Here is a 13,571-nt window from a genome sequence, read left to right on the forward strand (position 1 = left end):
GGGATTCCCCAGAGCCTGGAGGCCACCTGGACCATTTTGCGGGCCTCCCCGGTCTTTCCCTGTCTGCTGTGTGGCTAACACCCCTCCTCAGGCTTCTGTTTAAGTAATCAACTTGCTCCAGGGCTTGCGGGGTCCACTGGCCCCTCTCCGTCGCAGCGGCGGCACCTTCCCTGCTGCGAGTGCCCCCCTGTTAGAAGGAATACGGCTCGCCGGCTCCTGCTGAGCCAAGCCGGGCTCACTGGCCCAGAACTGTCAGTGTCTGCGCTGGGGCTGTTCCTTCCCGGATCCTGGGTCTCATTGGGGTTTGCCCTTACCCCAGAAGGTCCTCCCGTGCCTCCGGGCTACCTTTGCCCGCCCCCGGGTGCTCCCGCCGACATCTGCACCACTGCCACTCGCTTCTGGTTCCTCCTCTCCAGCCGCCTTCGGTGTCTCCTTTATAGTGGACGGAACTGCCTCGGGGCTTTCCTCCAGACACACCTGTGGACAATGGGTGTTCCCGCCCTGGCAATTTGTGCCGAGGGGCATAACACAGGCTGTTTAGCGACGGGGCGTGGGGTTTTGGGGGCCACCTGCTCCCCTCCTCCCCCACACTACACAACAGGGTCAGCATGGGCATCAGCCTTGCTAGCTTTCCACATTCTGCTGGTTTGCAATGTAACACAAAATTGTTCATTTTTTGGTATGGCCTTCTTGCTAAAACTGCCAGAACAGGTGCCAGATAGCACCTAATACAGGGGTGGGCAACAAGCCAGATCTGGCCAGCATCCAGACTCCCATTTCCCAGCAGCCCCTGCCCACATCGCTTCGGCTGGTTTCCAGGGAGACCCCAGTAATGGCAGTGCCGTGACAGCACAGGACATGGTTTCCATGGAGGCTGGCCCCACCAGCGCTGGCAGGACATGCAGCTGGGCAGGGAGTTGCTCCAGGGCTGGGATTTTGCAGTGGTGGTGACAGCATGGTCCAAAGCTGGGACAAAGCTGCGTTCCAGCGCCTGCACACTCTTGCTTGGAATTTGATATCAGGAGCTAAGTATACTGCCTACTACTTAAAATACTGAGGTTGACAACTACAACGCTTCCGATACATTTTGTAAAAGTGATCCTTCACAAAATGAAATTGCGGCACATTATTCAGGAAAACACTCTTAATGTATCAATGTGTATCGCCAATGGAAAATGTCTCTATTATCAATGGTTTTATTATGGCAGCATTTAAGAGCACTGGTCAATTAGGAAGACCCTGTTGTGTGAAAGCGTTGTACAGATCTATAACCGTCTTTAGGGTTTATTGGGGAGGTGTCAGGCAGGGTGCAGTAAGTGTACAGAAGAGACAAATAGGTTGCATAGGATGAGAGGAGACGATAACAACACAAACAGTTTAGCATTAAAAAATGGAAGTTTCATTCCGTTGTCTTCCTAACCAATATCACAAAGCAGTAATTTGTTAGCAACAGGTAAATTTGAGGGAAGGCTAAGTGGCAAGTGCAAAGCACACAGGAGTTTCTGTCAAGCTAAAAGGACTATCAAGGTCTGCAGAGCACAGGCAGAGCTCAGCAGCTCATATCTAGAAGATATCTTTATATCCAGATGGTTGCTTATTTTGATGATGAAAGCTCTGTTATATAAAAAACGACCTACTCTTGACAGGACCACAGGATCTGACTTCAGTGCTAGGGATGATCCTTCTTTAGTACCCTAACAATCTAAATATTTGTATGGTAAGACTGTTATTGATATTTTGAAATTTCATTTATAAAAATAGGAACATGTGTGTAATTTATATATCTAGAGACATTTGGAGACACTGGCATAACAGTCTTTCACTAGCTGCTCATGTGGAGTCGTGGGAGAGTGAAACTAATTAACTATGTGGTACATTTTTGCCTCTAAAAATTGTATGAGATAATTAGACATGTTTGCCTGACTGATGGAAGTGAAATCTCCTGTCATTCTTTGGAAAAGATTCATTAGGATCATAAGATAATGCAGATTTAACTTTTAAAAAAGAATTAAAGTAGCATGTTCTCTCTCACATATATTCTTAAAATCCTCAGATTACAAAGATCTGACAACTTTCTTCTACAAAAAATATCCTATGTGCATTTCAGCAATATCAGGCACTTTACAGTAACAGTCACACAGGCATGATCACTGCAGTCGGGGAAAGACTACAAACTTCAGCTGTTTTAGAGATGAAAAATCCTAGCTACTGCTGAAATCTGGGTTTCTTGTGTTTGGGACATGATGAAAAATGACTTCCAAGTTATAAACCCTGTCTATCTATTACACCACTGGTTCTTAACCTTTTTAGCCTTGAGGCACCCCTTGATAGATATGAGGTACCTTGTGATATGCTGGCAACACCTTTGGAAAATAGAAGCTCTTAGTTTTCACTTTTTTTACTAGAGCAAAATACTAAAGCAATTCTTCTGTTGCAAAGAATTCAAAAAGATCACAATAGGTCATAATGTTTCTAACACTATGGAGTCTTATGTGAAGACTCTAGGTTTAATTCATGAATCACTTGACAGTGCCAACACTGTGCGGCACAACATGGTACCCTTGAAAGGATCTCAAGGCACCCCAAGGTGCCCCAGCACCTTGGCTGAGAATCACTGAGCTAGAGAGAGACAAAAACCTTGAAGAAAATCCCAAAATGTTCCACGTTTCTCCTGATTGTTCAGGTGTGGACTTGGTTTCGTCAGTCAAGTTTACACTGTTTACAGTCTTAACAGATGAGGCAGAAATCTAGAGCTTTATAGCAGCAGCATATTGGTGGTCCTGTTTTGGACCAAGCTGCTCTGCCAATTTTCTTGCGGTTTTACATACAGAATGAGCAGCAGCCATGGAGGGATGTGCCAAATTGCCCAAGTCCAAGCTGAGTCCAAATTTGGGCAATGTTTAACTTAATCTGATGAGGTCTCTGACGATCAGCATGAACTCTGTATACAAGGCCAAACCCATAGTGTAGTTATTTTTATAAAAGTTGGTGTCTCCAGATTGAAGTACAGTAGGGTGACAAAACTGCTTAAGAAAGATTTAGTGCCATGGACCATGTTTTTAAGAATATGTGACAGATGCAACCCCATAGCTAACAAAAAAATTTAATTATTTTCAAGAGGATTAGATGAGAGAGATTTGGGGGCTTATTTTTATTTTATTTTATTAGTGATCTTAATTGTTTTAATTTTCTATCATTAAGTAATTTAATCTACCAGTAACTGTGAAGGGCTTGGGATAGTCCTACAGGGACTGCTGAAATGAAATCTATTGTTGAAAATTCTTATCTTAATTCTCCCCTTCCCCTGCTTCTAGTAGGGATCATTAACACTGGTACTAGGGGAAAATATCAAAAAAGAGGAAAAATCTCATCTGCCTAAATAGGAATTAGTATGCAGAAAACTGTGACAAAAATACTAAGATAAATAGGTGGTATCTGCCCATCTTCAAATCAATGTACAGGAAAAGTTTTCAGCCACATTGACGCAATGTGAACTGCTGACATGGGTAGTGTTATGCATATGCTTAAGGAATGCGACATAGACCATGACTTTTCTCAGTCAAGGAGAAGACATAAGCTGCCTGGCAAATCAGCCTTGCAAAATTGTCAGGAGAATTTGCTAGATCAAGCACAAAACCTAATTGCCCTACCATGATGATAGTGGAAAAATTTACTCACCCACCAGACGTTTTTCTTATTCAGGGTGAGATTAAAAGCTACCGATCCTCCAAGGTGATCTCAGCCAATGGGCCATCATCCCCATACAGACCCAGTGCAATGAATGTTTTTTGCACCTGTGCAGATCAGTTTGTCATATTGTAGCTTGTGTACAAAGATTAGAAGCTGCAATTGTGAAACGTGTACGTTCCCACTGAAGCTATTTGGGTCAGTGGTTTGAACAAGAAATTAATCTGTCCCTTCCTATTCTGGGTTGATAAATTAGAATGCAAAACAGAAGAATTAAGAGCAAGCAAACAGTTACCTGTTCTTACATTTATCATGCAACACCACAGCCAAAATCAGAAATGACCATTTTAAATGGTGTAAGGAACCTAAAGTGAACCGAGTGCTCCAAGAATAGCAGGTGTAGAAAGAAATACAACTTTCTTTTTTTCAACAATGGTTCCTTTAGATGATTCCACTCAGTTAAATAGTTTAGCCTATTTTAACTTACGATGGCCAAATTATAGAAGCATTCATCTTTTAAGAACACACGATGCTAATAATCCTTTGACACAGAAATGTATTGTATTCCATGTATTTGCATAGGCTGATTTTTGTTATTGTAACAGGTGTGTTCCTATGAGAAATACATTTAATTGTATGCCCATTTTACTAGTAAAATAATCAAGTGGCAGCTGTCTAACCAAGGGAAGAAGCAAAACACCACAGTTTGAACAGCAGATAGACAGGCATGTGTAAAGGAAGGAAAAACAGGAAACTTTAAAGTGGACAAAGTCTGAAAGATGTAAACCTGTCTTTTAAGCTATAGAGATGTATCAACCCCAGTACAAATCATCCTGTTCCAGTCTCACTGTGCAGATTGCATAAAGGCATCTTTAGATTTCTCTCATCACCCTCCATCATAAGTTGCTTTCAACAGTTTTTTTAAAAACAGCTGAAGTCACACAGCCAACCATTAAAGTGAACATTTAGGAGTTCTCCTCCGTAGCACGCATTAGCTGCAGAATATGACAATTGAAATTTACAGAGAAAGGGAAAAAACACCAGAGAAAGAAAACTGAAAGCCATATTATTCCTACATAATCTCCCTGCCCCCACATGTGGGGATGGATGGATAGCTAAATAGTCTCCTCCTCAATCTCTTCGGAGCTGTTATCTGCTTCCCTATCATTATGTATTTAAAATATTATCCTTAAACTGTGAAATCAGGAACACAGAAGATGTTCACCAGCCACCCTCCCCAAAACATCCTTTCATTTGGAGACACATCCAACTGAAGTATCAGGATGTTGTCTGTTCATTTCTGCCTGTCACCGCTCTGCGATCCAGAGTCTTTCAAGTGGTGGGGTTTGGTTGGTATTCTTCGCCTCTGGGCAGATGCCAGCACCACCGTTCTGGACCAAGCGGCCCCCGAAAGCGGAGGGCATGGAGGAATACCACTAGTTTGCTTGGTAAATAGAGACAGGACCAAACGTCCCAACAGCATCCTGGACACCCGTGTCTAGTGAACCGACCCCTTGTAGCCATCTGCCCTAGCCAGTTTGCAGCCAGGGACATGTCCCTGTGGTCTTTGTGCTCCAGCTGGCCCTCGAGCTTTGGGCGGTCGGGTGCGGATTCTTCCGAGATCAGTTCGTGCGGGTTACAGAAAAGTTTCGGTTTCGGGGAGCCCCTTGGGACCGGCGGAGAAGGGGGGCCTGTGCCAGAGCCTTGCTCTGCCTTCCATGCTTTCTCTGCCGCCGTGTGCCCCGCTTGCAGTGAAGAGCAGCTCCCCCCTTTCTCCAAACTGCTTCCCCGCCGAGCCGCGCGCTGCAGGGGCGGGCCCCGGCTTGCGCCGCTCGAGCGGGGGCGGCCGCGCGGCTCCGCGCCCGCAGGACACAACTCCCGCCCGGGCACCCCTCCGAAGAGCCACCCCCTGGCCGGGCCCCCGGTCCGGATCCGGCTTCCTCTGGCCCGGGGGCACGTCTGGGCTGCGACGAGCACCCGCAGCTCGCCGCCTCCCGCGCGCGGTACGAGCGCATCTCTCAGCCCGCGCGTTATTTTCGGCTTGGCGCGGAGGAGGCTCTGCCCGGAGCAGCCGCGGCTGCCCCGCTGCCCGCGCCCGGCTCCCGGCGCGCCGCGTCCCGCCGAGCCGCCGCCGAGGATGGCAGCGCCGCGGAGCCGGGCAGCCCGGGGCGCTGTCTAGTGCGCGGGGCTGCCATGGACCTGCTCGCCTGGGTCCTGCCGCCCCTGGTCCTGCTCTGCGCCCACCAGCACGCCGGCATCAGGTACGGGGGCGGCGCGGGAAGTTGGCGCGCCGGGGAGCTCGGCGATGGGACGGGGCAGCCGAGCCACGCATCCCCTGCCTGGGCACCGAGCTCCCCCCGGCACGGGTCCTCCCGCGCGGGCGTGATGGTTTCAGGGAGGGGGCAGAGGCGAAGCGAGACCCGCTTGCCCACGCCTGGCTGTCTGGGAGGAAGTGGCCTAGGTGGTTCACGCACAGCTCAGGCATTGCCCCTGTCCTGCGGCAGGTTTCCGCCGGCCGTGCCTGGATGCACAAGCAACCCCCTGGTTTCACCTGGGGTTGAAAATAGTCCCTGGCCTGGAATTTGTGTCCCAGCTCCCCCGGTCACCCAGGGCGGTCAGTGGCCGGAAGGTGCAGTATACACCCACAAGTATTCTTATTATTTTAGCAATTACGCTTCTCAGCCTGTGACTTCAAGGTCTGTTTCCAGGCTTAGCAACTGCCTGGATATGTGCAACGTATAATTTCTTACATACATTATTTTATTACTGGATTAATTGCTTAGTTACTTGGCCTTCTTCCTCCAGCTACACAATAGTGATGAATTGTTTGTTAGAGATGTATGTATTTTGAGGCAGGGGAGTGGAAATGCAAAGAAAATGCTGCTTTGCTTTTTGGATTTCATATTTGGTGTTCAAATAATGTTAGTGATTTATCTAAAATGGCCCAAAGCAAAAGGCTTCCACCAAAAGGTGGCTTTTTTAGTGTTGTGCAGTCTTCTGAAAGCTCAGGGGACAACCTTTTTCTTCTGGTAGGTCATTTGTAAACCCTACAGAGAAGGAAAGGATTCAATCCTGGAAACAAACCAGGGTGTAACTTTCCTCGTATGTGTAGTCCCATTGAGTTAATGGAACTAAACACAAGAGTAAAATGCCTTGTACGTGTAAATGTTCACAGTATTGGAACCAAAGTTTGTAAGTAATGAAAATCTTCCTTCCTCAGTTTTTTGGTGGCCACCGTAAAACTAGTGAAGGTTGGCACAGGTGGAGAGAGTGGGACTCAATATAATGGGCTTGAAAGCTGTTTCCAGTTGGCTTTAGGGCTGGAAAAGGAAAAGAATTTCACGGTTGTATATATCAGGCAAATAAAGTGTGTGGATACTAAAGCTGATCTTCTGTTATTGAACCTATATTTAAAACAGAGTGGAAAGTGGTTTTCATTGTGTTTGCTTAGAACCTGATCCAAAGCCCATTGAAATCAAAGGAAGTCTCAGTTTCAATGGGCTTTGGAACAGGCTCTGAGTTTTAAAGACAATTCCTAGCGCTACCACATTTGCCAGCAGAATGCTTGGAAATAGAAAACTCCCTCTCTGCAGTGTCATTCCTTTTTCTCATTGAACAGCTCAACAACAACACTATCTTTGGCTTAAAAACCATCAAAGAAAACATTTTAGAAGTGTGTATTTTGCATTAGCCCACCAAAGCCTTACTATTGAGCAACCTGGGGGATTGCACGACTGAGGCTCCTGGGCAAATGCACTTAAGTTTTATGTAGGGTAACCAGTGGTACTGACTTATAACCTCAGTATCTTGTTCTGATCAGTTGGACTGGCATATGTCTCTTGAATGTGAAAAAGCTCAACCTTTGAGGGGCTGAACCTTTGTGCCTTTCTTGTTCTTTTGCACGCTCATTGTCAGAATACACAGATGCAATCTGGTTTATACAGGAGAAGGGGTTTTAATACGGGCATCTTTTACGAGTAGTTTTGTTCACTGAGTTGACAATGTAAAATTCTGTCAATAGTTACATTTCCATTTAGTGATCGAATTTTGGTTTTAAAATATAATATACCTAGAGCATAATAGGCATGTCTACACATGTGCTTTAATGCACAGTAGCCTATTTTACTGTACGTTAAAGTGTCACATAAGAAAGTTTGATTATGCTAATAATGCACAGTAAAATAGGCTACTGCATTAAGTGTCACTTAAAAGCTGTGCATTCATTACTGCACATTAAGGCAGCCTAATGCTCATTTGTTTAGTACCTCACATTAGAGATACTAAATTTAGTGTGCATTAGAAAAGTGCCTTAAAGCACATGTAGACATGCCCAGTGACAGCAGGAGTGTCCAAGGGGTTATTCAAAAGGAGGTGGAGTTTAGATGATCCTAGGGTGACTGCACCCGAAAGCTTGCCGAGACATTTCCCCCCCAACTACTCAGTTGGTCTAATAAAAGATATCACATCTACTCAAAGAACCTTGCCTGCCTACATTCCTCAGGACAAATTGAGGCTTCTTGAGGATTAACTTTTGTGTAACATGCTAAAATTACTGTTATTTTTTACATTTTTTGTCACGCTGGGAAGAACAGAACACATGTAGTATGCCAACCATTGTAGTTTGTGAACCCTGTTGGACTTCTCTTAAAAAAGACTAATTGAAGAAGTTTCTCTGGAACACGTGCTATTTCACATGAGTCAATGGGCCAGACTCAGCCTGAAGGTCACTGGAGATGCACCACTTAGACCTGGGTTAACTTTAGCTTACCAAATTTATTATGAAATTTTGGATGGGTAATTCTGAGGGAAAGAGACTGTTGGAAAATTGGCATTTATTGACCTGCAAACTCTTTAGGGCCCGAACTGCTGCTTGGGCAAAACTTGGTACATAGTAGTCACTACCTTAATATACATCAATAATAATGACTGAGATTTTCTAAAGAAAACCTAGTCAAATCTATTCTCTCTTGCTGGGAGAGATTCAGGTGCAGTGCTTAATCCTACTACTATTTATAGGAATTATCCTTAAGAGTTCATAAGCCCCTGATTCCATAACACTGGGGAAATACCTTGTAATTCTCTAATTGGCAATAGAAGCATCATTTTTTCATACCTGTTTTTGAATTCTGCAGTTTCAAACATGATCCTTGTCTACTTGTACATAATTAGCTATTCTTTGCAATGTATATCTTTCAATCTTTTACTCCTAGTCAAGAAAAAAGCTTTAAAATGTGAAATATATGCAAAGAGTAGACTACTTTATGTTGTTTAAAACTCACAGAGAAACAGAAATAAGGGCTTTTACATTCATAAGATTGCCATGAAACAAGCCTAATGCCTTCCAATTACATTTTAAATTATAGAACATATTTACAGTGAGTTTCACTTAGACTGGAGGATGGCAGATGTAAAAGACATATTGCTCTAGACAATATTGGAGCCTGATACAGGCCAGATCATTCACTGACCCCACTTAATCTTTAAAGAGCTTTTAGCAAGAAAAAAATGGCATTGGTGGCATTGACAATGCTCTGAATGGGATATTGGTCTTCTGAAAAAATGGCAGCAAAAGGAAAGAAATTCATCCCAAAACACCACATCACTTACAGCCACTCATTCAATAGACTAGCATGTGAATTCTCCAAAAGGACTTATGCCGATGTCAATGTCTAGATTAAGAGATTCTTTCATAAAGTCTACCCTTCTGCCTGGATTAACTGAATTATTTAATAGGTCTTTTCACTTAAAATGGTCAAGGAATGTGCCTGGAGAGGGTAAAGAATGTACACTATCTCACTATCTGGAAAGGTCTACTCAGAATTAGTGCTATTCCAGTTGATAGACATGCCTTCTCTAAGCATGCTCCATTAGTGAGAGTGCTTTGGTTCTTTAGCTCTCCAAAGGAAGGCATCATCTGGATAGGAAAGAGCAAGGGGCAAATATTCCTCACATTCCAACAAGTGGTTGTGCTTTTAGTTCTAGAAGAGATGCATTTCCTGGAAATCTCATTTGAAAGAGTTTCTTTCCCTGACTGATGTCAAGAACAGACTTGTTAGGCACAAAAGAGCTTTTCTTAGATTATATAAGCAACTGCAAAATTAACTTCCTCTGTATTTATAGATGACTAAATCCTTTTGTCTGACTATGGAGAAAAAATAGGTATTTATTCATTATTTAAACAAATTATTAAGAAAGTATTAAACAAAATATTAAGCTTCCAATTGCACTGAAGTTCAAGCAACGGAAATATGGCATACTTCGGATAATGCAGCCATTGCCCTGAAAAGGTGAGAGTAAAAGGCTGCAGGTGAGAGTTAAAAAAACCTTGTCTTGATCTACAGCTTGCAGAGAGCTTTACAGAAAGGGTAATACTGGTATTCATGAGCTTACTGCTCTTTAATCAACTTGACCCCTTCTTCAGCTTCATGCAGGATAAAGATAAGCTATTTTTTCATTGCATGCTGTAGCAAGGTCCTGCAGTTTTATAAATGTATAAAGTCCCTTTCACTACAGACCAACACTATACAGCAGCTTAGGTCAAGAAGTGAAGCTGCTGAATCAACTAAAGGTTGAGAGAGCTCCCTTTCTTCCCATCCTTATTGCTTGGATGTAAATCCTCCCCAACTTGTATTTCTATGTCAGTCCTCATGTTTCTATGTAAAATGCACTGATAATATCTCCACAGGTTATCACTCCCTGCTCATTAAGGGTAAAACAAATTCTTCACACAGTCCTAAAAACTGGTGTCAGGTAGAGGGAAGTCCATAGCACTGGGGCAGGCATACTATGGGGCTATAGCACTGCCTTCTAAAGATAATCTTCCAGTTTATGTGCTGCATTAGTGTTTGCTACTCTCCATGCTGATTTGGGGCCTGTGGATTGGTATAAATTTGGTGCTGGTGTATCCCCGCAAAAGGGTCTTCAAAGGGAGTAGTAAGAGATACTTTGGCCTTGTTGCTCTCTCTGTCATCCCCTCTCTCTTCACTCAAATGGCAGACTACTATGCCATGCAAAAAGGCTCTGCAATGTATGTCACTCCAGCTGGAAGTTTCCTATATGGTCAAGGGGTGCATCTACATGAAACACTTTTGTCTACGTGTGCTGACCCTTACTGTGCAGTAATTTCCTCTACTCAGCAGTTAACATGCTATCTGCAAATGCAAGTACTAAATTAACAGCTGAGTAATTACTGTGCAGAACGGCATGTGTAGGTGGTCAACCAGAAGCAAATTTACTCCTCGTTAGCTGGGCAGCAGGGGACAGGAGATTGCTCTCTGCCCCCAGGACTTGCCTGCTGCTGGGGTGGGCTCTGCCATCAGAGCCTGGGTGGAGACGATGTCCCCCTGCCCTGGTAGCAGCGAACAATATCCCAGCCCCTGCTCTGCCATTGGGCGGGAAGCTTCGTGCATGGGGAGAGTTCCCTGCTCAGCCTGGAGCTGGCTGGGACATGCCCCTGAGTGGGACAGTTCCTGGCCAGACCCAGCCTGCACGTGAAAGTCTGCACATGCAGCCTGAAGGTGGCTAGTAACTGTCCTGTTTCACGCAGTCCCCAGCCAGCTCTGGGCTGCACATGCAGACTTCCCTGTGCAGCCCGGGGCTGGCCAGAAACTGTTCCGGTCAGGGGCAGGTTCAAGCCCTGCAGATTTTTCCCAGCCCTGTGCCCCAATCAGGCAATCGAGGCATGGGGCTTGGAAAGAGCTGCAGAGGAGGGGCAGGTCCTATTCCCCTGCCCTGATCCTTTGGTGAGGTAGCTAGCAGCTAGCCCTTGGCTGGGTGGGGAACCCCCACAGCTGGGGACATACTGCTAGCTGCCCCACTAGTGGATAAGGGCAGGGAGCTTGGACCTGCCTCTTCCCTGCAACTCTTTCCAAGCCCCCTGCCCCTGACTGGAGAGCTGGGGCCAGGAGCTTCTTGCTGCTGAGTTAGTGGGGCATTGTCCCCACCTTGGCTCCAGTGGTGGGCAGCTCCCAGCCCCCCACCAAAAGACAGCCATTTCCTGTCCCATGCTCCCTGCCAGCCCCTGGGCTAGAACCAAAGGAGAGCCTAGAGATCCCCCTGGCTGGTGCAGGAGGCTGGTGCAGGGCCAATGGGGGCAGAAGTAGATTGCTGTCAAAAGCAGCTGATCTGCTCCCACATCCCTGCACATGTAGATGCCTGCCTTAGGTGGGTTTACTCTTGAGTAATTTACTCACTCCTCAGCATTTGCACATGTAGATGTGCCCACTGACTTCAGTATTATCCTGATTAGCTATGGTGATTTGCATCAGCTGATGATGTGACCTGAAGGCTTTTTTAAAAACTGAGACTTTCTTTAAAAATCTGTTCTATATTGCACTGGGGAATTTTCGATAAAACTCCCTATAGATTAAACTTCGTGGGCGCATCTACACGTGTGTTAATGCACCTTTGCTACTGCACATTAAGTTTAGTACCTCTAGTATGAGGTACTACATTAGTGCACAGTAGCTGGTGCCACTGCACAGTAGCAAAGGCACACAATCTTTTTGTGACAATGTACATACAGTAACAGTAGACTAATTATACTGTGCATTAGCACGGCTTTTGTTGTGACACACTAATGTGCAATAGACTTAGTCTACTGCACATTAAGTGTCTTGTGTAGACATGCCCCATATGTCATAAGTGCAGAAGAGACTGTCACTCAAGAACTGGACTCTATATCCACACCCACAGATGTTCAGCAAGCTGCTGCTTCACTTGGTGCAAGTCTATTGCCATATGAGACAGACAGATGCTTATTCCTACTAAAACACAAGGCATTAGATGACCCTTGATTTTTAACCCAACATTGTCCTATTAACTTATCTTAGTTCTTCTGTGCTCCTTAATGCTAATACATAGAACATTGACACAAGATAATGATATCCCACTGCTATATACTGTAATTGCTGAGGCTTTTACAGAAAAAAATGTCAGGGGAAAATTAGGTGATTTTTATTTTGCACAGAAGATGATGCTCCTGACAGTTCTCTTACAATGATATTATTTCTGCTATATTGCAAGTGACTGATTATGAGTCAGTCGTTCAGGCATGATTCTTGATGCAGGCATATGAAAGAGGAACTACAAAGTTTTCCTTAAATTTTTCAGGCTTTGCTCTGAAATAATAGATAAAATGCTTTGAACTTGTAGAATATGTTGCATGTAATGATGATCAAACACTGTGCAAACAAGCACCAAAGGCAAGATCCTTCTGTCTTTATATAATAGGACCCAAAGACAAGCCCAAAGGATAAGTAAGGGATTCATGAACAGTAATAATTACTTCACCCACTGCTACAGTGTAACTACCTCTGGTACTGAATATGTCATCTGATTAAAAACACTAAACAAAACTGTAAAACAGTTTGGAACAAAAGAGAGGAGGAATACTGTACACAGCTAAAACTGTGTGGGGGTTTTTTGGGTGGAATATAATTATTAAAATTGGTATTAAGCCAAGATATCCAGGATAACAACTGTACACCTGCAAATGGGATACAGGGTTTTTAATTACCAAGATCACAATTCTCTATTTTAGGTCAAGACTTACAAAATTACAAACAAATACATTTAAAAACAAAAATATTAAAAACATCACTGTATTCACTAATCTGCAAACATTTTGGTTGTGTTTCCCCTCAATCAACTGGTTGCCTCAGTGATTGTATCTACATGACACACTTTACTGCACAGCAGGCTAATTTGCTGCACAGTAATGTGCCACCGTCTACATATGTGTGGCAATTAGGGAACAGTAGACTAATTTACAGCTTGACCAGATAGTCCTGTCAGATACAAGTATCTGGCAACGCAGTAAATTTCTGTTCATAAATGTATGTGTAGACGGTGACATCAGGATTAGTTTATTTTGGCTCAAATTA

The 13,571-nt window shown here is 44.4% G+C and overlaps 1 protein-coding gene across 1 annotated transcript in view; it reads left to right on the plus strand.

The window, feature by feature from the left end:
* Window positions 1-5,749: 5,749 nt before the first annotated feature.
* GABRD (gamma-aminobutyric acid type A receptor subunit delta) overlaps window positions 5,750-13,571 on the plus strand; it is a 40,078-nt gene continuing 32,256 nt past the window's right edge. The window contains exon 1 of the mRNA XM_090024363.1: window positions 5,750-5,948. Coding sequence (XP_089880489.1) covers window positions 5,881-5,948 — 68 coding nt within the window. The 5' untranslated portion in view covers window positions 5,750-5,880. The remainder of the gene's footprint in view (window positions 5,949-13,571) is intronic.

This window comes from Crocodylus siamensis, chromosome 12 (genome assembly GCF_052110815.1).
Source record: "Crocodylus siamensis isolate JL-2025a chromosome 12, ASM5211081v1, whole genome shotgun sequence".
Taxonomy (NCBI): Eukaryota; Metazoa; Chordata; order Crocodylia; family Crocodylidae; genus Crocodylus; species Crocodylus siamensis.